The sequence below is a fragment of the Salvelinus fontinalis genome, unplaced genomic scaffold (assembly GCF_029448725.1).
Source record: "Salvelinus fontinalis isolate EN_2023a unplaced genomic scaffold, ASM2944872v1 scaffold_0021, whole genome shotgun sequence".
NCBI classification, from domain to species: Eukaryota; Metazoa; Chordata; class Actinopteri; order Salmoniformes; family Salmonidae; genus Salvelinus; species Salvelinus fontinalis.
Genome location: NW_026600230.1, coordinates 845,746 through 871,881, shown reverse-complemented (window position 1 = coordinate 871,881; position 26,136 = coordinate 845,746). Strand labels below are relative to the sequence as shown.

The 26,136-nt window shown below is 46.0% G+C and overlaps 1 protein-coding gene across 1 annotated transcript in view; it reads left to right on the top strand.

Annotated features, from left to right (window-relative positions):
- LOC129842167 (WASH complex subunit 5-like) overlaps positions 1-26,136 on the top strand; it is a 62,047-nt gene that overhangs the window by 25,960 nt on the left and 9,951 nt on the right. The window contains exons 13-18 of the mRNA XM_055910592.1: positions 8,892-8,972; positions 12,815-12,916; positions 13,373-13,552; positions 19,099-19,223; positions 19,669-19,831; positions 20,217-20,319. Of these exons, the coding sequence (XP_055766567.1) occupies positions 8,892-8,972; positions 12,815-12,916; positions 13,373-13,552; positions 19,099-19,223; positions 19,669-19,831; positions 20,217-20,319 (754 nt within the window). The remainder of the gene's footprint in view (positions 1-8,891; positions 8,973-12,814; positions 12,917-13,372; positions 13,553-19,098; positions 19,224-19,668; positions 19,832-20,216; positions 20,320-26,136) is intronic.

Genomic DNA, 26,136 nt, shown 5'->3' with positions numbered 1-26,136 from the left:
GGACCTACACTATAACTAGGACCTATAGTAGTGACTATAACTAGGACCTATAGTAGTGACTATAACTAGGACCTACACTATAACTAGGACCTGTAGTAGTGACTATAACTAGGACCTACACTATAACTAGGACCTATAGTAGTGACTATAACTAGGACCTATAGTAGTGACTATAACTAGGACCTATAGTAGTGACTATAACTAGGACCTACACTATAACTAGGACCTATAGTAGTGACTATAACTAGGACCTACACTATAACTAGGACCTATAGTAGTGACTATAACTAGGACCTACACTATAACTAGGACCTATAGTAGTGACTATAACTAGGACCTATAGTAGTGACTATAACTAGGACCTGTAGTAGTGACTATAACTAGGACCTGTAGTAGTGACTATAACTAGGACCTGTAGTAGTGACTATAACTAGGACCTATAGTAGTGACTATAACTAGGACCTACACTATAACTAGGACCTATAGTAGTGACTATAACAGGACCAAAAGTAGTGACTATAACTAGGACCTATAGTAGTGACTATAACTAGGACCTACACTATAACTAGGACCTATAGTAGTGACTATAACTAGGACCTATAGTAGTGACTATAACTAGGACCTATAGTAGTGACTATAACTAGGACCTATAGTATAACTAGGACCTATAGTAGTGACTATAACTAGGACCTATAGTAGTGACTATAACTAGGACCTACACTATAACTAGGACCTATAGTAGTGACTATAACTAGGACCTATAGTAGTGACTATAACTAGGACCTACACTATAACTAGGACCTATAGTAGTGACTATAACTAGGACCTACACTATAACAGGACCAAAAGTAGTGACTATAACTAGGACCTATAGTAGTGACTATAACTAGGACCTACACTATAACTAGGACCTATAGTAGTGACTATAACTAGGACCTGTAGTAGTGACTATAACTAGGACCTGTAGTAGTGACTATAACTAGGACCTATAGTAGTGACTATAACTAGGACCTACACTATAACTAGGACCTATAGTAGTGACTATAACTAGGACCTACACTATAACTAGGACCTACACTATAACTAGGACCTATAGTAGTGACTATAACTAGGACCTACACTATAACTAGGACCTATAGTAGTGACTATAACTAGGACCTACACTATAACTAGGACCTATAGTAGTGACTATAACTAGGACCTGTAGTAGTGACTATAACTAGGACCTGTAGTAGTGACTATAACTAGGACCTGTAGTAGTGACTATAACTAGGACCTATAGTAGTGACTATAACTAGGACCTACACTATAACTAGGACCTGTAGTAGTGACTATAACTAGGACCTGTAGTATTGACTATAACTAGGACCTATAGTAGTGACTATAACTAGGACCTACACTATAACTAGGACCTATAGTAGTGACTATAACAGGACCTGTAGTAGTGACTATAACTAGGACCTGTAGTAGTGACTATAACTAGGACCTATAGTAGTGACTATAACTAGGACCTATAGTAGTGACTATAACTAGGACCTATAGTAGTGACTATAACTAGGACCTATAGTATAACTAGGACCTATAGTAGTGACTATAACAGGACCAAAAGTAGTGACTATAACTAGGACCTATAGTAGTGACTATAACTAGGACCTGTAGTAGTGACTATAACTAGGATCTATAGTAGTGACTATAACTAGGATCTATAGTAGTGACTATAACTAGGACCTATAGTAGTGACTATAACTAGGACCTATAGTATAACTAGGACCTATAGTAGTGACTATAACTAGGACCTATAGTAGTGACTATAACTAGGACCTATAGTAGTGACTATAACAGGACCTGTAGTAGTGACTATAACTAGGACCTGTAGTAGTGACTATAACTAGGACCTGTAGTAGTGACTATAACTAGGACCTATAGTAGTGACTATAACTAGGACCTATAGTAGTGACTATAACTAGGACCTATAGTAGTGACTATAACAGGACCTGTAGTAGTGACTATAACTAGGACCTGTAGTAGTGACTATAACTAGGACCTGTAGTAGTGACTATAACTAGGACCTATAGTAGTGACTATAACTAGGACCTATAGTAGTGACTATAACTAGGACCTATAGTATAACTAGGACCTATAGTAGTGACTATAACAGGACCAAAAGTAGTGACTATAACTAGGACCTGTAGTAGTGACTATAACTAGGATCTATAGTAGTGACTATAACTAGGATCTATAGTAGTGACTATAACTAGGACCTATAGTAGTGACTATAACTAGGACCTATAGTATAACTAGGACCTATAGTAGTGACTATAACTAGGACCTATAGTAGTGACTATAACTAGGACCTGTACTATAACTATAACTAGGACCTATAGTAGTGACTATAACTAGGACCTATAGTAGTGACTATAACTAGGACCTACACTATAACTAGGACCTATAGTAGTGACTATAACTAGGACCTATAGTAGTGACTATAACTAGGACCTACACTATAACTAGGACCTGTAGTAGTGACTATAACTAGGACCTACACTATAACTAGGACCTATAGTAGTGACTATAACTAGGACCTATAGTAGTGACTATAACTAGGACCTATAGTAGTGACTATAACTAGGACCTACACTATAACTAGGACCTATAGTAGTGACTATAACTAGGACCTACACTATAACTAGGACCTATAGTAGTGACTATAACTAGGACCTACACTATAACTAGGACCTATAGTAGTGACTATAACTAGGACCTATAGTAGTGACTATAACTAGGACCTGTAGTAGTGACTATAACTAGGACCTGTAGTAGTGACTATAACTAGGACCTGTAGTAGTGACTATAACTAGGACCTATAGTAGTGACTATAACTAGGACCTACACTATAACTAGGACCTGTAGTAGTGACTATAACTAGGACCTGTAGTATTGACTATAACTAGGACCTATAGTAGTGACTATAACTAGGACCTACACTATAACTAGGACCTATAGTAGTGACTATAACTAGGACCTGTAGTAGTGACTATTACTAGGACCTATAGTAGTGACTATAACTAGGACCTATAGTAGTGACTATAACTAGGACCTATAGTAGTGACTATAACTAGGACCTATAGTAGTGACTATAACTAGGACCTATAGTAGTGACTATAACTAGGACCTATAGTAGTGACTATAACTAGGACCTGTAGTAGTGACTATAACTAGGACCTGTAGTAGTGACTATAACTAGGATCTATAGTAGTGACTATAACTAGGACCTATAGTATAACTAGGACCTATAGTAGTGACTATAACTAGGACCTATAGTAGTGACTATAACTAGGACCTATACTATAACTAGGACCTATAGTAGTGACTATAACTAGGACCTATAGTAGTGACTATAACTAGGACCTATAGTAGTGACTATAACTAGGACCTGTAGTAGTGACTATAACTAGGACCTGTAGTAGTGACTATAACTAGGATCTATAGTAGTGACTATAACTAGGACCTGTAGTATAACTAGGACCTATAGTAGTGACTATAACTAGGACCTATACTATAACTAGGACCTATAGTAGTGACTATAACTAGGACCTATAGTAGTGACTATAACTAGGACCTATAGTAGTGACTATAACTAGGACCTACACTATAACTAGGACCTTTAGTAGTGACTATAACTAGGACCTATAGTAGTGACTATAACTAGGACCTATAGTAGTGACTATAACTAGGACCTACACTATAACTAGGACCTATAGTAGTGACTATAACTAGGACCTATAGTATAACTAGGACCTATAGTAGTGACTATAACAGGACCAAAAGTAGTGACTATAACTAGGACCTATAGTAGTGACTATAACTAGGACCTGTAGTAGTGACTATAACTAGGATCTATAGTAGTGACTATAACTAGGACCTATAGTAGTGACTATAACTAGGACCTATAGTATAACTAGGACCTATAGTAGTGACTATAACTAGGACCTATAGTAGTGACTATAACTAGGACCTGTACTATAACTATAATTTGGACCTATAGTAGTGACTATAACTAGGACCTATAGTAGTGACTATAACTAGGACCTACACTATAACTAGGACCTATAGTAGTGACTATAACTAGGACCTATAGTAGTGACTATAACAGGACCAAAAGTAGTGACTATAACTAGGACCTGTAGTAGTGACTATAACTAGGATCTATAGTAGTGACTATAACTAGGATCTATAGTAGTGACTATAACTAGGACCTATAGTAGTGACTATAACTAGGACCTATAGTATAACTAGGACCTATAGTAGTGACTATAACTAGGACCTATAGTAGTGACTATAACTAGGACCTGTACTATAACTATAACTAGGACCTATAGTAGTGACTATAACTAGGACCTATAGTAGTGACTATAACTAGGACCTACACTATAACTAGGACCTATAGTAGTGACTATAACTAGGACCTATAGTAGTGACTATAACTAGGACCTACACTATAACTAGGACCTGTAGTAGTGACTATAACTAGGACCTACACTATAACTAGGACCTATAGTAGTGACTATAACTAGGACCTATAGTAGTGACTATAACTAGGACCTATAGTAGTGACTATAACTAGGACCTACACTATAACTAGGACCTATAGTAGTGACTATAACTAGGACCTACACTATAACTAGGACCTATAGTAGTGACTATAACTAGGACCTACACTATAACTAGGACCTATAGTAGTGACTATAACTAGGACCTATAGTAGTGACTATAACTAGGACCTGTAGTAGTGACTATAACTAGGACCTGTAGTAGTGACTATAACTAGGACCTGTAGTAGTGACTATAACTAGGACCTATAGTAGTGACTATAACTAGGACCTACACTATAACTAGGACCTGTAGTAGTGACTATAACTAGGACCTGTAGTATTGACTATAACTAGGACCTATAGTAGTGACTATAACTAGGACCTACACTATAACTAGGACCTATAGTAGTGACTATAACTAGGACCTGTAGTAGTGACTATAACTAGGACCTATAGTAGTGACTATAACTAGGACCTATAGTAGTGACTATAACTAGGACCTATAGTAGTGACTATAACTAGGACCTATAGTAGTGACTATAACTAGGACCTATAGTAGTGACTATAACTAGGACCTATAGTAGTGACTATAACTAGGACCTGTAGTAGTGACTATAACTAGGACCTGTAGTAGTGACTATAACTAGGATCTATAGTAGTGACTATAACTAGGACCTATAGTATAACTAGGACCTATAGTAGTGACTATAACTAGGACCTATAGTAGTGACTATAACTAGGACCTATACTATAACTAGGACCTATAGTAGTGACTATAACTAGGACCTATAGTAGTGACTATAACTAGGACCTATAGTAGTGACTATAACTAGGACCTGTAGTAGTGACTATAACTAGGACCTGTAGTAGTGACTATAACTAGGATCTATAGTAGTGACTATAACTAGGACCTGTAGTATAACTAGGACCTATAGTAGTGACTATAACTAGGACCTATACTATAACTAGGACCTATAGTAGTGACTATAACTAGGACCTATAGTAGTGACTATAACTAGGACCTATAGTAGTGACTATAACTAGGACCTACACTATAACTAGGACCTTTAGTAGTGACTATAACTAGGACCTATAGTAGTGACTATAACTAGGACCTATAGTAGTGACTATAACTAGGACCTACACTATAACTAGGACCTATAGTAGTGACTATAACTAGGACCTATAGTATAACTAGGACCTATAGTAGTGACTATAACAGGACCAAAAGTAGTGACTATAACTAGGACCTATAGTAGTGACTATAACTAGGACCTGTAGTAGTGACTATAACTAGGATCTATAGTAGTGACTATAACTAGGACCTATAGTAGTGACTATAACTAGGACCTATAGTATAACTAGGACCTATAGTAGTGACTATAACTAGGACCTATAGTAGTGACTATAACTAGGACCTGTACTATAACTATAATTTGGACCTATAGTAGTGACTATAACTAGGACCTATAGTAGTGACTATAACTAGGACCTACACTATAACTAGGACCTATAGTAGTGACTATAACTAGGACCTATAGTAGTGACTATAACTAGGACCTATAGTAGTGACTATAACTAGGACCTACACTATAACTAGGACCTGTAGTAGTGACTATAACTAGGACCTACACTATAACTAGGACCTATAGTAGTGACTATAACTAGGACCTATAGTAGTGACTATAACTAGGACCTACACTATAACTAGGACCTATAGTAGTGACTATAACTAGGACCTATAGTAGTGACTATAACTAGGACCTATAGTAGTGACTATAACTAGGACCTACACTATAACTAGGACCTGTAGTAGTGACTATAACTAGGACCTACACTATAACTAGGACCTATAGTAGTGACTATAACTAGGACCTATAGTAGTGACTATAACTAGGACCTATAGTAGTGACTATAACTAGGACCTACACTATAACTAGGACCTATAGTAGTGACTATAACTAGGACCTATAGTAGTGACTATAACTAGGACCTATAGTAGTGACTATAACTAGGACCTACACTATAACTAGGACCTATAGTAGTGACTATAACTAGGACCTATAGTAGTGACTATAACTAGGACCTGTACTATAACTAGGACCTATAGTAGTGACTATAACTAGGACCTATAGTATAACTAGGACCTATAGTAGTGACTATAACTAGGACCTATAGTAGTGACTATAACTAGGACCTACACTATAACAGGACCAAAAGTAGTGACTATAACTAGGACCTATAGTAGTGACTATAACTAGGACCTACACTATAACTAGGACCTATAGTAGTGACTATAACTAGGACCTATAGTATAACTAGGACCTATAGTAGTGACTATAACAGGACCAAAAGTAGTGACTATAACTAGGACCAAAAGTAGTGACTATAACTAGGACCTGTAGTAGTGACTATAACTAGGACCTATAGTAGTGACTATAACTAGGACCTATAGTAGTGACTATAACTAGGATCTGTAGTAGTGACTATAACTAGGACCTATAGTAGTGACTATAACTAGGACCTGTACTATAACTAGGACCTATAGTAGTGACTACAACTAGGACCTGTACTATAACTAGGACCTATAGTAGTGACTATAACTAGGACCTATAGTAGTGACTATAACTAGGACCTATAGTAGTGACTATAACTAGGACCTATAGTAGTGACTATAACTAGGACCTGTAGTAGTGACTATAACTAGGACCTGTAGTAGTGACTATAACTAGGACCTATAGTAGTGACTATAACTAGGACCTATAGTAGTGACTATAACTAGGACCTATAGTAGTGACTATAACTAGGACCTATAGTATAACTAGGACCTATAGTAGTGACTATAACTAGGACCTATAGTAGTGACTATAACTAGGACCTATAGTAGTGACTATAACTAGGACCTATAGTAGTGACTATAACTAGGACCTATAGTATAACTAGGACCTATAGTAGTGACTATAACAGGACCAAAAGTAGTGACTATAACTAGGACCTATAGTAGTGACTATAACTAGGACCTATAGTAGTGACTATAACTAGGACCTATAGTAGTGACTATAACTAGGACCTGTACTATAACTAGGACCTGTACTATAACTAGGACCTATAGTAGTGACTATAACTAGGACCTATAGTAGTGACTATAACTAGGACCTGTACTATAACTAGGACCTGTACTATAACTAGGACCTATAGTAGTGACTATAACTAGGACCTACACTATAACTAGGACCTATAGTTGTGACTATAACTAGGACCTATAGTATAACTAGGACCTATAGTAGTGACTATAACTAGGACCTATAGTAGTGACTAACTAGGACCTATAGTAGTGACTATAACTAGGACCTACACTATAACTAGGACCTATAGTAGTGACTATAACAGGACCAAAAGTAGTGACTATAACTAGGACCTATAGTAGTGACTATAACTAGGACCTACACTATAACTAGGACCTATAGTAGTGACTATAACTAGGACCTATACTATAACTAGGACCTGTAGTAGTGACTATAACAGGACCAAAAGTAGTGACTATAACTAGGACCTGTAGTAGTGACTATAACTAGGACCTGTAGTAGTGACTATAACTAGGACCTGTAGTAGTGACTATAACTAGGATCTATAGTAGTGACTATAACTAGGATCTATAGTAGTGACTATAACTAGGACCTATAGTAGTGACTATAACTAGGACCTGTACTATAACTAGGACCTATAGTAGTGACTATAACTAGGACCTATAGTAGTGACTACAACTAGGACCTGTACTATAACTAGGACCTATAGTAGTGACTATAACTAGGACCTATAGTAGTGACTATAACTAGGACCTATAGTATAACTAGGACCTATAGTAGTGACTTTAACTAGGACCTATAGTAGTGACTATAACTAGGACCTATAGTAGTGACTACAACTAGGACCTGTACTATAACTAGGACCTATAGTAGTGACTATAACTAGGACCTATAGTAGTGACTATAACTAGGACCTATAGTATAACTAGGACCTATAGTAGTGACTAGGACCTATAGTAGTGACTATAACTAGGACCTACACTATAACTAGGACCTATAGTATAACTAGGACCTATAGTAGTGACTATAACTAGGAGCCAGAGTTTCCCTGACTAGGTTCCTGGCCCCTGACTGTGCAGAGGGAGCAGATGCTCACTGAGTCTCCCCAACCCGTCTCTCTCTGGCTCAATGGAGCAGTGGGTTCGCGAGAGGCAGTGGGTTTTCTACAGCTGAACATCCTGGACTTGTTATTTCGTTCTTGATTTCCTCACAGGTTGCCAAACTCACCCACGCCATCTCCATCTTTACTGAAGGGATTCTGATGATGAAGACCACACTGGTTGGAATCATCAAGGTCAGTTTTTAAATTTTAAAACGGGTTTGTGCAACCGTTGTTTTAGATATATTGACGGCAGGTAGCCTAGTGGTTAGGGGGAGGCAGGTAGCCTAGTGGTTAGAGGGGGGAGGCAGGTAGCCTAGTGGTTAGAGGGGGGAGGCAGGTAGCCTAGTGGTTAGAGGGGGGAGGCAGGTAGCCTAGTGGTTAGAGGGGGGAGGCAGGTAGCCTAGTGGTTAGAGGGGGGAGGCAGGTAGCCTAGTGGTTAGAGGGGGGAGGCAGGTAGCCTAGTGGTTAGAGGGGGGAGGCAGGTAGCCTAGTGGTTAGAGGGGGGAGGCAGGTAGCCTAGTGGTTAGAGGGGGGAGGCAGGTAGCCTAGTGGTTAGAGGGGGGAGGCAGGTAGCCTAGTGGTTAGAGGGGGGAGGCAGGTAGCCTAGTGGTTAGAGGGGGGAGGCAGGTAGCCTAGGGGTTAGAGGGGGGAGGCAGGTAGCCTAGGGGTTAGAGGGGGGAGGCAGGTAGCCTAGGGGTTAGAGGGGGGAGGCAGGTAGCCTAGTGGTTAGAGGGGGGAGGCAGGTAGCCTAGTGGTTAGAGGGGGGAGGCAGGTAGCCTAGTGGTTAGAGCAGGTAGCCTAGTGGTTAGAGCAGGTAGCCTAGTGGTTAGAGCAGGTAGCCTAGTGGTTAGAGCAGGTAGCCTAGTGGTTAGAGCAGGTAGCCTAGTGGTTAGAGCAGGTAGCCTAGTGGTTAGAGCAGGTAGCCTAGTGGTTAGAGCAGGTAGCCTAGTGGTTAGAGCAGGTAGCCTAGTGGTTAGAGCAGGTAGCCTAGTGGTTAGGGGGAGGCAGGTAGCCTAGTGGTTAGGGGGAGGCAGGTAGCCTAGTGGTTAGGGGGAGGCAGGTAGCCTAGTGGTTAGGGGGAGGCAGGTAGCCTAGTGGTTAGGGGGAGGCAGGTAGCCTAGTGGTTAGGGGGAGGCAGGTAGCCTAGTGGTTAGGGGGAGGCAGGTAGCCTAGTGGTTAGGGGGAGGCAGGTAGCCTAGTGGTTAGGGGGAGGCAGGTAGCCTAGTGGTTAGGGGGAGGCAGGTAGCCTAGTGGTTAGGGGGAGGCAGGTAGCCTAGTGGTTAGGGGGAGGCAGGTAGCCTAGTGGTTAGGGGGAGGCAGGTAGCCTAGTGGTTAGGGGGAGGCAGGTAGCCTAGTGGTTAGGGGGAGGCAGGTAGCCTAGTGGTTAGAGGGGGGAGGCAGGTAGCCTAGTGGTTAGAGGGGGGAGGCAGGTAGCCTAGTGGTTAGAGGGAGGAGGCAGGTAGCCTAGTGGTTAGAGGGGGGAGGCAGGTAGCCTAGTGGTTAGAGGGGGGAGGCAGGTAGCCTAGTGGTTAGAGGGGGGAGGCAGGTAGCCTAGTGGTTAGAGGGGGGAGGCAGGTAGCCTAGTGGTTAGAGGGGGGAGGCAGGTAGCCTAGTGGTTAGAGGGGGGAGGCAGGTAGCCTAGTGGTTAGAGGGGGGAGGCAGGTAGCCTAGTGGTTAGAGGGGGGAGGCAGGTAGCCTAGTGGTTAGAGGGGGGAGGCAGGTAGCCTAGTGGTTAGAGGGGGGAGGCAGGTAGCCTAGTGGTTAGAGGGGGGAGGCAGGTAGCCTAGTGGTTAGAGGGGGGAGGCAGGTAGCCTAGTGGTTAGAGGGGGGAGGCAGGTAGCCTAGTGGTTAGAGGGGGGAGGCAGGTAGCCTAGTGGTTAGAGGGGGGAGGCAGGTAGCCTAGTGGTTAGAGGGGGGAGGCAGGTAGCCTAGTGGTTAGAGGGGGGAGGCAGGTAGCCTAGTGGTTAGAGGGGGGAGGCAGGTAGCCTAGTGGTTAGAGGGGGGAGGCGGGTAGCCTAGTGGTTAGAGGGGGGAGGCGGGTAGCCTAGTGGTTAGAGCGGGTAGCCTAGTGGTTAGAGCGGGTAGCCTAGTGGTTAGAGCGGGTAGCCTAGTGGTTAGAGCGGGTAGCCTAGTGGTTAGAGCGGGTAGCCTAGTGGTTAGGGGGAGGCAGGTAGCCTAGTGGTTAGGGGGAGGCAGGTAGCCTAGTGGTTAGGGGGAGGCAGGTAGCCTAGTGGTTAGGGGGAGGCAGGTAGCCTAGTGGTTAGGGGGAGGCAGGTAGCCTAGTGGTTAGGGGGAGGCAGGTAGCCTAGTGGTTAGGGGGAGGCAGGTAGCCTAGTGGTTAGGGGGAGGCAGGTAGCCTAGTGGTTAGGGGGAGGCAGGTAGCCTAGTGGTTAGGGGGAGGCAGGTAGCCTAGTGGTTAGGGGGAGGCAGGTAGCCTAGTGGTTAGGGGGAGGCAGGTAGCCTAGTGGTTAGGGGGAGGCAGGTAGCCTAGTGGTTAGGGGGAGGCAGGTAGCCTAGTGGTTAGGGGGAGGCAGGTAGCCTAGTGGTTAGGGGGAGGCAGGTAGCCTAGTGGTTAGGGGGAGGCAGGTAGCCTAGTGGTTAGGGGGAGGCAGGTAGCCTAGTGGTTAGGGGGAGGCAGGTAGCCTAGTGGTTAGGGGGAGGCAGGTAGCCTAGTGGTTAGGGGGAGGCAGGTAGCCTAGTGGTTAGGGGGAGGCAGGTAGCCTAGTGGTTAGGGGGAGGCAGGTAGCCTAGTGGTTAGGGGGAGGCAGGTAGCCTAGTGGTTAGGGGGAGGCAGGTAGCCTAGTGGTTAGGGGGAGGCAGGTAGCCTAGTGGTTAGGGGGAGGCAGGTAGCCTAGTGGTTAGGGGGAGGCAGGTAGCCTAGTGGTTAGGGGGAGGCAGGTAGCCTAGTGGTTAGGGGGAGGCAGGTAGCCTAGTGGTTAGGGGGAGGCAGGTAGCCTAGTGGTTAGGGGGAGGCAGGTAGCCTAGTGGTTAGGGGGAGGCAGGTAGCCTAGTGGTTAGGGGGAGGCAGGTAGCCTAGTGGTTAGAGGAGGGGAGGCAGGTAGCCTAGTGGTTAGAGGAGGGGAGGCAGGTAGCCTAGTGGTTAGAAGAGGGGAGGCAGGTAGCCTAGTGGTTAGAGGAGGGGAGGCAGGTAGCCTAGTGGTTAGAGGAGGGGAGGCAGGTAGCCTAGTGGTTAGAGGAGGGGAGGCAGGTAGCCTAGTGGTTAGAGGAGGGGAGGCAGGTAGCCTAGTGGTTAGAGGAGGGGAGGCAGGTAGCCTAGTGGTTAGAGGAGGGGAGGCAGGTAGCCTAGTGGTTAGAGGAGGGGAGGCAGGTAGCCTAGTGGTTAGAGGAGGGGAGGCAGGTAGCCTAGTGGTTAGAGGAGGGGAGGCAGGTAGCCTAGTGGTTAGAGGAGGGGAGGCAGGTAGCCTAGTGGTTAGAGGCAGGTAGCCTAGTGGTTAGAGGCGGTAGCCTAGTGGTTAGAGGGGGGAGCCTAGTGGTTAGAGGGGGGAGCCTAGTGGTTAGAGGGGGGAGCCTAGTGGTTAGAGGGGGGAGCCTAGTGGTTAGAGGGGGGAGCCTAGTGGTTAGAGTGGGGAGCCTAGTGGTTAGAGGGGGGAGCCTAGTGGTTAGAGGGGGGAGCCTAGTGGTTAGAGGGGGGAGCCTAGTGGTTAGAGGGGGGAGCCAGGTAGCCTAGTGGTTAGAGGGGGGAGCCAGGTAGCCTAGTGGTTAGAGGGGGAGGCAGGTAGCCTAGTGGTTAGAGGGGGGAGGCAGGTAGCCTAGTGGTTAGAGCGTCGGACTAGTAACAGAAAGGTTGCTAGATCGAATCCCCCGAGCTGACAAGGTAAAATATCTGTCGTTCTGCCCCTGAACAAGGCAGTTAACCCAATGTTCCCCGGTAGGCAATCATTGTAAAATAATAATTTGTTCTTAATTGACTTGCCTCGTTTAAATAAAGGTTAAATAAAATAAAAATATATCTTTATAATTGAGAAAATGTGTCTAAATGCAGAAGTCTTACCTTTTTCGTGGCGTCTCTTCAGGTGGATCCCAAGCAGCTCCTGGAAGATGGTATCAGGAAGGAGTTGGTGAGAAGAGTAGCCTACGCTCTTCACAAAGGACTTATCTTTAACCCCAAGGCTAAGGTGAGATATCTGACCATGACGCAACACAATATCAACCGTTCCCGAGGCTGCTATCGAGTGGCGCAGCGGTCTAAGGCACTGCATCTCAGTGCAAGAGGCGTCACTACAGTCCCTGGTTCGATTCCGGGCTGTATCACATCCGGTCCGTGATTGAGAGTCCCATAGGGTGGCGCACAATTGACCCAGCGTCGTCCGGGTTTGGCCGGTGTAGGCCGTCCATTGTAAATATGAATAGTTTCTTAACTGACTTGCCCTAGGTTAATGAAGGTTACATTTATAAATAAATCCACAGTACCAACCGTCACTTTAAAAAGTTCAACTGATACTTCAGATAGTGAAATTTAATTTCAGGTTTTATTCATGACCCGAATATTTCAAAAAACGTTGTCTGCTAACTTGAAAATTGTAAAAGTGTTCCCGAATATTAATCCTGGTCCAATCTCACACCTGGTAAAGACCAGTGAGTTGATGCCGAAGCTCAAGGAGATGGCAGCCACCATGGACGGGTTCTACCGGTCCTTTGAGTACATCCAGGATTACGTCTCCATCTACGGCCTGAAGATCTGGCAGGAAGAGGTCTCTCGTATCATCAACTACAACGTGGAGCAAGAGTGCAACAGCTTCCTACGCACCAAGGTTTGGACCGAGGCTATATACAGTAGAGAGGCTCTATGCAGTAGAGAGGCTATATACAGTAGAGAGGCTCTATGCAGTAGAGAGGCTCTATGCAGTAGAGAGGCTCTATGCAGTAGAGAGGCTATATACAGTAGAGAGGCTATATACAGTAGAGAGGCTCTATGCAGTAGAGAGGCTATATACAGTAGAGAGGCTATATACAGTAGAGAGGCTCTGTACAGTAGAGAGGCTATATACAGTAGAGAGGCTATATACAGTAGAGAGGCTATATACAGTAGAGAGGCTATATACAGTAGAGAGGCTCTATGCAGTAGAGAGGCTCTATGCAGTAGAGAGGCTATATACAGTAGAGAGGCTATATACAGTAGAGAGGCTCTATGCAGTAGAGAGGCTATATACAGTAGAGAGGCTCTATACAGTAGAGAGGCTCTATGCAGTAGAGAGGCTATATACAGTAGAGAGGCTCTATGCAGTAGAGAGGCTCTATGCAGTAGAGAGGCTATATACAGTAGAGAGGCTATATACAGTAGAGAGGCTCTATGCAGTAGAGAGGCTATATACAGTAGAGAGGCTATATACAGTAGAGAGGCTCTATACAGTAGAGAGGCTCTATGCAGTAGAGAGGCTATATACAGTAGAGAGGCTATATACAGTAGAGAGGCTCTATGCAGTAGAGAGGCTATATACAGTAGAGAGGCTCTATGCAGTAGAGAGGCTCTATGCAGTAGAGAGGCTATATACAGTAGAGAGGCTATATACAGTAGAGAGGCTCTATGCAGTAGAGAGGCTCTATACAGTAGAGAGGCTATATACAGTAGAGAGGCTCTGTACAGTAGAGAGGCTCTGTACAGTAGAGAGGCTATATACAGTAGAGAGGCTATATACAGTAGAGAGGCTCTGTACAGTAGAGAGGCTATATACAGTAGAGAGGCTCTGTACAGTAGAGAGGCTATATACAGTAGAGAGGCTCTATGCAGTAGAGAGGCTATATACAGTAGAGAGGCTCTATACAGTAGAGAGGCTATATACAGTAGAGAGGGGCTCTATACAGTAGAGAGGCTCTATACAGTAGAGAGGCTATATACAGTAGAGAGGCTATATACAGTAGAGAGGCTATATACAGTAGAGAGGCTATATACAGTAGAGAGGCTATACAGTAGAGAGGCTATATACAGTAGAGAGGCTATATACAGTAGAGAGGCTATATACAGTAGAGAGGCTATACAGTAGAGAGGCTATATACAGTAGAGAGGCTATATACAGTAGAGAGGCTATATACAGTAGAGAGGCTATATACAGTAGAGAGGCTATATACAGTAGAGAGGCTATATACAGTAGAGAGGCTCTATACAGTAGAGAGGCTCTATACAGTAGAGAGGCTCTATACAGTAGAGAGGCTCTATACAGTAGAGAGGCTCTATACAGTAGAGAGGCTATATACAGTAGAGAGGCTATATACAGTAGAGAGGCTATATACAGTAGAGAGGCTATATACAGTAGAGAGGCTATATACAGTAGAGAGGCTATACAGTAGAGAGGCTATATACAGTAGAGAGGCTATATACAGTAGAGAGGCTATATACAGTAGAGAGGCTATATACAGTAGAGAGGCTCTATACAGTAGAGAGGCTCTATACAGTAGAGAGGCTCTATACAGTAGAGAGGCTATATACAGTAGAGAGGCTATATACAGTAGAGAGGCTATATACAGTAGAGAGGCTATACAGTAGAGAGGCTATATACAGTAGAGAGGCTATATACAGTAGAGAGGCTATATACAGTAGAGAGGCTATATACAGTAGAGAGGCTCTATACAGTAGAGAGGCTATATACAGTAGAGAGGCTATATACAGTAGAGAGGCTATATACAGTAGAGAGGCTATATACAGTAGAGAGGCTATATACAGTAGAGAGGCTATATACAGTAGAGAGGCTATATACAGTAGAGAGAGGCTATATACAGTAGAGAGAGGCTATATACAGTAGAGAGGCTATATACAGTAGAGAGGCTATATACAGTAGAGAGGCTATATACAGTAGAGAGGCTATATACAGTAGAGAGGCTCTATGCAGTAGAGAGAGGCTATATACAGTAGAGGCTATATACAGTAGAGAGGCTCTATACAGTAGAGAGGCTATATACAGTAGAGAGGCTATATACAGTAGAGAGGCTATATACAGTAGAGAGGCTATATACAGTAGAGAGGCTCTATACAGTAGAGAGGCTATATACAGTAGAGAGGCTATATGCAGTAGAGAGGCTCTATGCAGTAGAGAGGCTATATACAGTAGAGAGGCTATATACAGTAGAGAGGCTATATACAGTAGAGAGGCTACATACAGTAGAGAGGCTACATACAGTAGAGAGGCTATATACAGTAGAGAGGCTATATACAGTAGAGAGGCTATATACAGTAGAGAGGCTACATACAGTAGAGAGGCTCTATACAGTAGAGAGGCTATATACAGTAGAGAGGCTCTATGCAGTAGAGAGGCTCTATACAGTAGAGAGGCTATATACAGTAGAGAGGCTATATACAGTAGAGAGGCTCTATACAGTAGAGAGGCTATATACAGTAGAGAGGCTATATACAGTAGAGAGGCTATATACAGTAGAGAGGCTCTATACAGTAGAGAGGCTATATACAGTAGAGAGGCTATATACAGTAGAGAGGCTCTATACAGTAGAGAGGCTCTATACAGTAGAGAGGCTAAATACAGTAGAGAGGCTCTATACAGTAGAGAGGCTCTATACAGTAGAGAGGCTCTATACAGTAGAGAGGCTATATACAGTAGAGAGGCTATATACAGTAGAGAGGCTCTATACAGTAGAGAGGCTCTATACAGTAGAGAGGCTCTATACAGTAGAGAGGCTCTATACAGTAGAGAGGCTCTATACAGTAGAGAGGCTCTATACAGTAGAGAGGCTATATACAGTAGAGGGGCTATATACAGTAGAGGGGCTATATACAGTAGAGAGGCTATATACAGTAGAGGGGCTATATACAGTAGAGAGGCTATATACAGTAGAGAGGCTCTATACAGTAGAGAGGCTCTATACAGTAGAGAGGCTCTATACAGCAGAGAGGCTCTATACAGCAGAGAGGGGCTCTATACAGCAGAGAGGGGCTCTATACAGCAGAGAGGGGCTCTATACAGCAGAGAGGGGCTCTATACAGCAGAGAGGGGCTCTATACAGCAGAGAGGGGCTCTATACAGTAGAGGGGCTATATACAGTAGAGAGGGGCTATATACAGTAGAGAGGGGCTCTATACAGTAGAGAGGGGCTCTATACAGTAGAGAGGGGCTCTATACAGTAGAGAGGGGCTATATACAGTAGAGGGGCTATACACAGTAGAGAGGGGCTATACACAGTAGAGAGGGGCTATACACAGTAGAGAGGGGCTATACACAGTAGAGAGGGGCTATACACAGTAGAGAGGGGCTATATACAGTAGAGAGGCTCTATACAGTAGAGAGGCTATATACAGTGTAGAGGCTCTATACGGTAGAGAGGGGCTCTATACGGCAGAGGGGCTCTCTATGCGGCAGAGGGGGGCTCTGTGCGGCAGAGGGGGGCTCTGTGCGGCAGAGGGGGGCTCTGTGCGGCAGAGAGGGGGGCTCTGTGCGGCAGAGAGGGGGGCTCTGTGCGGCAGAGAGGGGGGCTCTGTGCGGCAGAGAGGGGGGCTCTGTGCGGCAGAGAGGGGGGCTCTGTGCGGCAGAGAGGGGGGCTCTGTGCGGCAGAGAGGGGGGCTCTGTGCGGCAGAGAGGGGGGCTCTGTGCGGCAGAGAGGGGGGCCCTGTGCGGCAGAGAGGGGGGCCCTGTGCGGCGGCAGAGAGGGGGGCCCTGTGCGGCGGCAGAGAGGGGGGCCCTGTGCGGCGGCAGAGAGGGGGGCCCTGTGCGGCGGCAGAGAGGGGGGCCCTGTGCGGCGGCAGAGAGGGGGGCCCTGTGCGGCGGCAGAGAGGGGGGCCCTGTGCGGCGGCAGAGAGGGGGGCCCTGTGCGGCGGCAGAGAGGGGGGCCCTGTGCGGCGGCAGAGAGGGGGGCCCTGTGCGGCGGCAGAGAGGGGGGCCCTGTGCGGCGGCAGAGAGGGGGGCCCTGTGCGGCGGCAGAGAGGGGGGCCCTGTGCGGCGGCAGAGAGGGGGGCCCTGTGCGGCGGCAGAGAGGGGGGCCCTGTGCGGCGGCAGAGAGGGGGGCCCTGTGCGGCGGCAGAGAGGGGGGCCCTGTGCGGCGGCAGAGAGGGGGGCCCTGTGCGGCGGCAGAGAGGGGGGCCCTGTGCGGCGGCAGAGAGGGGGGCCCTGTGCGGCGGCAGAGAGGGGGGCCCTGTGCGGCGGCAGAGAGGGGGGCTCTGTACAGTAGAGAGGCTATACACAGTAGAGAGGGGCTATACACAGTAGAGAGGCTCTGTACAGTAGAGAGGCTCTATACAGGAGTGCAACAGCTTCCTACGCACCAAGGTTTGACCCGAGGCTATATACAGTAGAGAGGCTATATACAGTAGAGAGGCTATATACAGTAGAGAGGCTACATACAGTAGAGAGAGGCTATATACAGTAGAGAGGCTATATACAGTAGAGAGAGGCTATATACAGTAGAGAGGCTCTATGCAGTAGAGAGGCTATATACAGTAGAGAGGCTATATACAGTAGAGAGGCTATATACAGTAGAGAGAGGCTATATACAGTAGAGAGGCTATATACAATAGAGAAGCTATATACAGTGTAGAGGCTCTATACAGTAGAGAGGCTATATACAGTGTAGAGGCTATATACAGTAGAGAGGCTCTATACAGTAGAGAGGCTCTATACAGTAGAGAGGCTCTATACAGTAGAGAGGCTCTATACAGTAGAGAGGCTCTATACAGTAGAGAGGGGCTCTATACAGTAGAGAGGGGCTATATACAGTAGAGAGGGGCTATATACAGTAGAGAGGGGCTATATACAGTAGAGAGGCTATATACAGTAGAGAGAGGCTATATACAGTAGAGAGGCTATATACAATAGAGAGGCTATATACAGTGTAGAGGCTCTATACAGTAGAGAGGCTATATACAGTGTAGAGGCTATATACAGTGTAGAGGCTCTATACAGTAGAGAGGCTCTATACAGTAGAGAGGCTCTATACAGTGTAGAGGCTCTATACAGTAGAGAGGCTCTATACAGTAGAGAGGCTCTATACAGTAGAGAGGGGCTCTATACAGTAGAGAGGGGCTCTATACAGTAGAGAGGGGCTATATACAGTAGAGAGGGGCTATATACAGTAGAGAGGGGCTATATACAGTAGAGAGGGGCTCTATGCAGTAGAGGGGCTCTATGCAGTAGAGGGGCTCTATGCAGTAGAGGGGCTCTATGCAGTAGAGAGGCTCTATACAGTAGAGAGGGGCTATATACAGTATATATTAGCTGGTTGAATCAGGTTAGTTACAACTGGGAATTGGATTGAAAACCTACAGGAGAGTAGCTCTCCAGAAACAGGGTTGGGAGAGCCCTGGTTTAAATGATATACGTTCTATTTAAACGGCTAATGTTCAGCTCTTTGTGTTTCTTAGATCCAGGATTGGCAGAGTGTCTACCAGTCGACCCATATCCCCATCCCCAAGTTCCCCTCGGTCGATGAGTCGGCCACCTTCATCGGGCGACTCTGTAGAGAGATCCTCCGCATCACAGACCCCAAGTAGGTGTCTCACTCCGTGTCACCTTAGTGGCGTCAGTCTGTTAGCTTGTAGGTACACTACCTACTCATTCAAGGGTATTTCTTTATTTTTACTATTTTCTACAATGTAGAATAAAAAAATACTATGAAATAGCACGTATGGAATCATGTAGTAACCCAAAAAGTTTTTGAGATTTTTGAGATTCTTCAAAGTAGCCACCCTTTGCCTTGATGACAGCTTTGCACACTCTTGGCATTCTCTCAACCAGCTTCACCTGGAATGCTTTTCCAACAGTCATCAAGGCAAAGGGTGGCTATTTGAAGATTAGTTACGAAAGGTAGCGTTGGTGTTCTGTAACGTGGCGTATACACGGTCGTGGATGTCTGTGTTGGGTATACTCTCTTCTCAGTGCTTCTAATATGTCTTAATGCAAAGCCTTTTACCTGTTTACCTGTGTTCTCCCAGAGTGACGTGTTACATGGACCAGTTGAACACCTGGTACGACCTGAAGACCCACCAGGAAGTGACCAACAACCGTCTGTTCTCTGAGATACAGGACACCCTGGGGACCTTCGGTCTCAACGGGCTCGACAGGCTCCTCTGCTTCATGATCGTCAAGGAACTGCAGGTCACGTTGACATGATGTTATTGAAACTCAGCCTGCCGGGCCTATGAATTACTACTCTCCTATCTATTAGGATGCTATGGAATGTACTACCTCAGTCCTAACAACTAGTTAAACTTATTTTATTTAACCCGGTTGTACCATTTTGACTTCAAAACAATCATGATTTATTGAGGTCAAATCAGTTAGTTGTTATATTTTAATACAGATACTGTCGTTCGTAGCTTCGCTTTTCTGTAGAGACGACGCCAGGCATTATCATTCAACAAGCACATATTGCAGTGTGACTCGGCTCACCTGTCTTCATTTTGAATACATTTAGAATCATTCAAGTGTTCCCGGTTCGTTATTGGTTCCGTAACACGACAGGGTTTTTTGTTTCTGTTAGAACTTCCTGTTGGTGTTTCAGAAGACCATCCTGAGAGACAAGGCTATGGTGGATGTCTTTAAAGCCATGCTGAGCACTGTCAATCCCGTCAAAGGTATTGTGGGTAGGTATCAACAGCTCAGGAAGGATTCTTACCAGGGTGGTGTAAAACTTTTTGCAGTGGAAAACAAAAAATGAGTCATTTTCTTCCATTTGGTGCCAAGTGAACAGGAGCCAGAGATTATGACCAGGGAACATTAGGCTCCAACTGAACAGGAGATTATGACCAGGGAACATTAGGCTCCCACTGAACAGGAGATTATGACCAGGGAACATTAGGCTCCCACTGAACAGGAGATTATGACCAGGGAACATTAGGCTCCCACTGAACAGGAGATTATGACCAGGGAAAATTAGGCTCCCACTGAACAGGAGATTATGACCAGGGAACATTAGGCTCCCACTGAACAGGACCCAGAGATTATGACCAGGGAACATTAGGCTCCCACTGAACAGGACCCAGAGATTATGACCAGGGAACATTAGGCTCCCACTGAACAGGACCCAGAGATTATGACCAGGGAACACTAGGCTCCCACTGAACAGGAGATTATGACCAGGGAACATTAGGCTCCCACTGAACAGGACCCAGAGATTATGACCAGGGAACATTAGGCTCCCACTGAACAGGAGATTATGACCAGGGAACATTAGGCTCCCACTGAACAGGAGATTATGACCAGGGAACATTAGGCTCCCACTGAACAGGAGATTATGACCAGGGAACATTAGGCTCCCACTGAACAGGAGATTATGACCAGGGAACATTAGGCTCCCACTGAACAGGAGATTATGACCAGGGAACATTAGGCTCCCACTGAACAGGACCCAGAGATTATGACCAGGGAACATTAGGCTCCCACTGAACAGGACCCAGAGATTATGACCAGGGAACATTAGGCTCCCACTGAACAGGACCCAGAGATTATGACCAGGGAACATTAGGCTCCCACTGAACAGGAGATTATGACCAGGGAACATTAGGCTCCCACTGAACAGGAGATTATGACCAGGGAACATTAGGCTCCCACTGAACAGGAGATTATGACCAGGGAACATTAGGCTCCCACTGAACAGGACCCAGAGATTATGACCAGGGAACACTAGGCTCCCACTGAACAGGACCCAGAGATTTTTACCAGGGAACATTAGGCTCCAACTGAACAGGAGATTATGACCAGGGAACATTAGGCTCCCACTGAACAGGAGATTATGACCAGGGAACATTAGGCTCCCACTGAACAGGAGATTATGACCAGGGAACATTAGGCTCCCACTGAACAGGACCCAGAGATTATGACCAGGGAACATTAGGCTCCCACTGAACAGGAGATTATGACCAGGGAACATTAGGCTCCTACTGAACAGGAGATTATGACCAGGGAACATTAGGCTCCTACTGAACAGGAGATGATGACCAGGGAACATTAGGATCCCACTGAACAGGAACCAGAGATTATGACCAGGGAACATTAGGCTCCCACTGAACAGGAGATTATGACCAGGGAACATTAGGCTCCCACTGAACAGGAGATTATGACCAGGGAACATTAGGCTCCCACTGAACAGGACCCAGAGATTATGACCAGGGAACATTAGGCTCCCACTGAACAGGACCCAGAGATGATGACCAGGGAACATTAGGCTCCCAATGAACAGGAGATTATGACCAGGGAACATTAGGCTCCCACTGAACAGGAGATTATGACCAGGGAACATTAGGCTCCCGCTGAACAGGAGATGAAGACCAGGGAACATTAGGATCCCACTGAACAGGAACCAGAGATTATGACCAGGGAACATTAGGCTCCAACTGAACAGGAGATTATGACCAGGGAACATTAGGCTCCCACTGAACAGGAGATTATGACCAGGGAACATTAGGCTCCCACTGAACAGGACCCAGAGATTATGACCAGGGAACATTAGGCTCCCACTGAACAGGACCCAGAGATGATGACCAGGGAACATTAGGCTCCCAATGAACAGGAGATTATGACCAGGGAACATTAGGCTCCCACTGAACAGGAGATTATGACCAGGGAACATTAGGCTCCCGCTGAACAGGAGATGAAGACCAGGGAACATTAGGCTCCTAATGAACAGGAGATGAAGACCAGGGAACATTAGGCTCCCACTGAACAGGAGATTATGACCAGGGAACATTAGGCTCCCACTGAACAGGAGATTATGACCAGCGAACACTAGGCTCCAACTGAACAAGAGATGAAGACCAGGGAACACTAGGCTCCCACTGAACAGGAGATGATGACCAGGGAACATTAGGCTCCCACTGAACAGGAGATTATGACCAGGGAACATTTGGCTCCCACTGAACAGGACCCAGAGATTATGACCAGGGAACATTAGGCTCCTACTGAACAGGACCCAGAGAGGATGACCAGGGAACATTAGGCTCCTACTGAACAGGACCCAGAGATTATGACCAGGGAACATTAGGCTCCCACTGAACAGGAGATTATGACCAGGGAACATTAGGCTCCCACTGAACAGGAGATTATGACCAGGGAACATTAGGCTCCCACTGAACAGGACCCAGAGATTATGACCAGGGAACATTAGGCTCCCACTGAACAGGACCCAGAGATGATGACCAGGGAACATTAGGCTCCCAATGAACAGGAGATTATGACCAGGGAACATTAGGCTCCCACTGAACAGGAGATTATGACCAGGGAACATTATGCTCCCACTGAACAGGAGATTATGACCAGGGAACATTAGGCTCCCGCTGAACAGGAGATGAAGACCAGGGAACATTAGGCTCCTAATGAACAGGAGATGAAGACCAGGGAACATTAGGCTCCCACTGAACAGGAGATTATGACCAGGGAACATTAGGCTCCCACTGAACAGGAGATTATGACCAGGGAACACTAGGCTCCAACTGAACAAGAGATGAAGACCAGGGAACACTAGGCTCCCACTGAACAGGAGATTATGACCAGGGAACATTAGGCTCCCACTGAACAGGACCCAGAGATTATGACCAGGGAACATTAGGCTCCCACTGAACAGGAGATTATGACCAGGGAACATTAGGCTCCCACTGAACAGGAGATTATGACCAGGGAACATTAGGCTCCCACTGAACAGGAGATTATGACCAGGGAACATTAGGCTCCCACTGAACAGGAGATTATGACCAGGGAACATTAGGCTCCCACTGAACAGGAGATTATGACCAGGGAACATTAGGCTCCCACTGAACAGGAGATTATGACCAGGGAACATTAGGCTCCCACTGAACAGGAGATTATGACCAGGGAACATTAGGCTCCCACTGAACAGGACCCAGAGATTATGACCAGGGAACATTAGGCTCCCACTGAACAGGACCCAGAGATTATGACCAGGGAACATTAGGCTCCCACTGAACAGGACCCAGAGATTATGACCAGGGAACATTAGGCTCCCACTGAACAGGAGATTATGACCAGGGAACATTAGGCTCCCACTGAACAGGAGATTATGACCAGGGAACATTAGGCTCCCACTGAACAGGAGATTATGACCAGGGAACATTAGGCTCCCACTGAACAGGACCCAGAGATTATGACCAGGGAACACTAGGCTCCCACTGAACAGGACCCAGAGATTATCACCAGGGAACATTAGGCTCCAACTGAACAGGAGATTATGACCAGGGAACATTAGGCTCCCACTGAACAGGAGATTATGACCAGGGAACATTAGGCTCCCACTGAACAGGAGATTATGACCAGGGAACATTAGGCTCCCACTGAACAGGACCCAGAGATTATGACCAGGGAACATTAGGCTCCCACTGAACAGGAGATTATGACCAGGGAACATTAGGCTCCTACTGAACAGGAGATTATGACCAGGGAACATTAGGCTCCTACTGAACAGGAGATGATGACCAGGGAACATTAGGATCCCACTGAACAGGAACCAGAGATTATGACCAGGGAACATTAGGCTCCAACTGAACAGGAGATTATGACCAGGGAACATTAGGCTCCCACTGAACAGGAGATTATGACCAGGGAACATTAGGCTCCCACTGAACAGGACCCAGAGATTATGACCAGGGAACATTAGGCTCCCACTGAACAGGACCCAGAGATGATGACCAGGGAACATTAGGCTCCCAATGAACAGGAGATTATGACCAGGGAACATTAGGCTCCCACTGAACAGGAGATTATGACCAGGGAACATTATGCTCCCACTGAACAGGAGATTATGACCAGGGAACATTAGGCTCCCGCTGAACAGGAGATGAAGACCAGGGAACATTAGGCTCCTAATGAACAGGAGATGAAGACCAGGGAACATTAGGCTCCCACTGAACAGGAGATTATGACCAGGGAACATTAGGCTCCCACTGAACAGGAGATTATGACCAGGGAACACTAGGCTCCAACTGAACAAGAGATGAAGACCAGGGAACACTAGGCTCCCACTGAACAGGAGATGATGACCAGGGAACATTAGGCTCCCACTGAACAGGAGATTATGACCAGGGAACATTTGGCTCCCACTGAACAGGACCCAGAGATTATGACCAGGGAACATTAGGCTCCTACTGAACAGGACCCAGAGAGGATGACCAGGGAACATTAGGCTCCTACTGAACAGGACCCAGAGATTATGACCAGGGAACATTAGGCTCCCACTGAGCAGGAGATCATGACCAGGGAACATTAGGCTCCCACTGAACAGGAGATTATGACCAGGGAACATTAGGCTCCCACTGAACAGGACCCAGAGATTATGACCAGGGAACATTAGGCTCCCACTGAACAGGACCCAGAGATGATGACCAGGGAACATTAGGCTCCCAATGAACAGGAGATTATGACCAGGGAACATTAGGCTCCCACTGAACAGGAGATTATGACCAGGGAACATTAGGCTCCCGCTGAACAGGAGATGAAGACCAGGGAACATTAGGCTCCTAATGAACAGGAGATGAAGACCAGGGAACATTAGGCTCCCACTGAACAGGAGATTATGACCAGGGAACATTAGGCTCCCACTGAACAGGAGATTATGACCAGGGAACACTAGGCTCCAACTGAACAAGAGATGAAGACCAGGGAACACTAGGCTCCCACTGAACAGGAGATGATGACCAGGGAACATTAGGCTCCCACTGAACAGGAGATTATGACCAGGGAACATTAGGCTCCCACTGAACAGGACCCAGAGATTATGACCAGGGAACATTAGGCTCCCACTGAACAGGACCCAGAGATTATGACCAGGGAACATTAGGCTCCTACTGAACAGGACCCAGAGAGGATGACCAGGGAACATTAGGCTCCTACTGAACAGGACCCAGAGATTATGACCAGGGAACATTAGGCTCCCACTGAACAGGAGATTATGACCAGGGAACATTAGGCTCCCACTGAACAGGAGATGAAGACCAGGGAACATTATGCTCCCACTGAACAGGAGATTATGACCAGGGAACACTAGGCTCCCACTGAACAGGACCCAGAGATTATGACCAGGGAACATTAGGCTCCCACTGAACAGGAGATTATGACCAGGGAACATTAGGCTCCAACTGAACAGGAGATTATGACCAGGGAACATTAGGCTCCCACTGAACAGGAGATTATGACCAGGGAACATTAGGCTCCAACTGAACAGGAGATTATGACCAGGGAACATTAGGCTCCAACTGAACAGGAGATGAAGACCAGGGAACATTAGGCTCCCACTGAACAGGAGATTATGACCAGGGAACATTAGGCTCCAACTGAACAGGAGATTATGACCAGGGAACATTAGGCTCCCACTGAACAGGAGATTATGACCAGGGAACATTATGCTCTGGTTATGACTGTTCAGGCCGTCATCACTCACCGTTGCATTTCCTTTG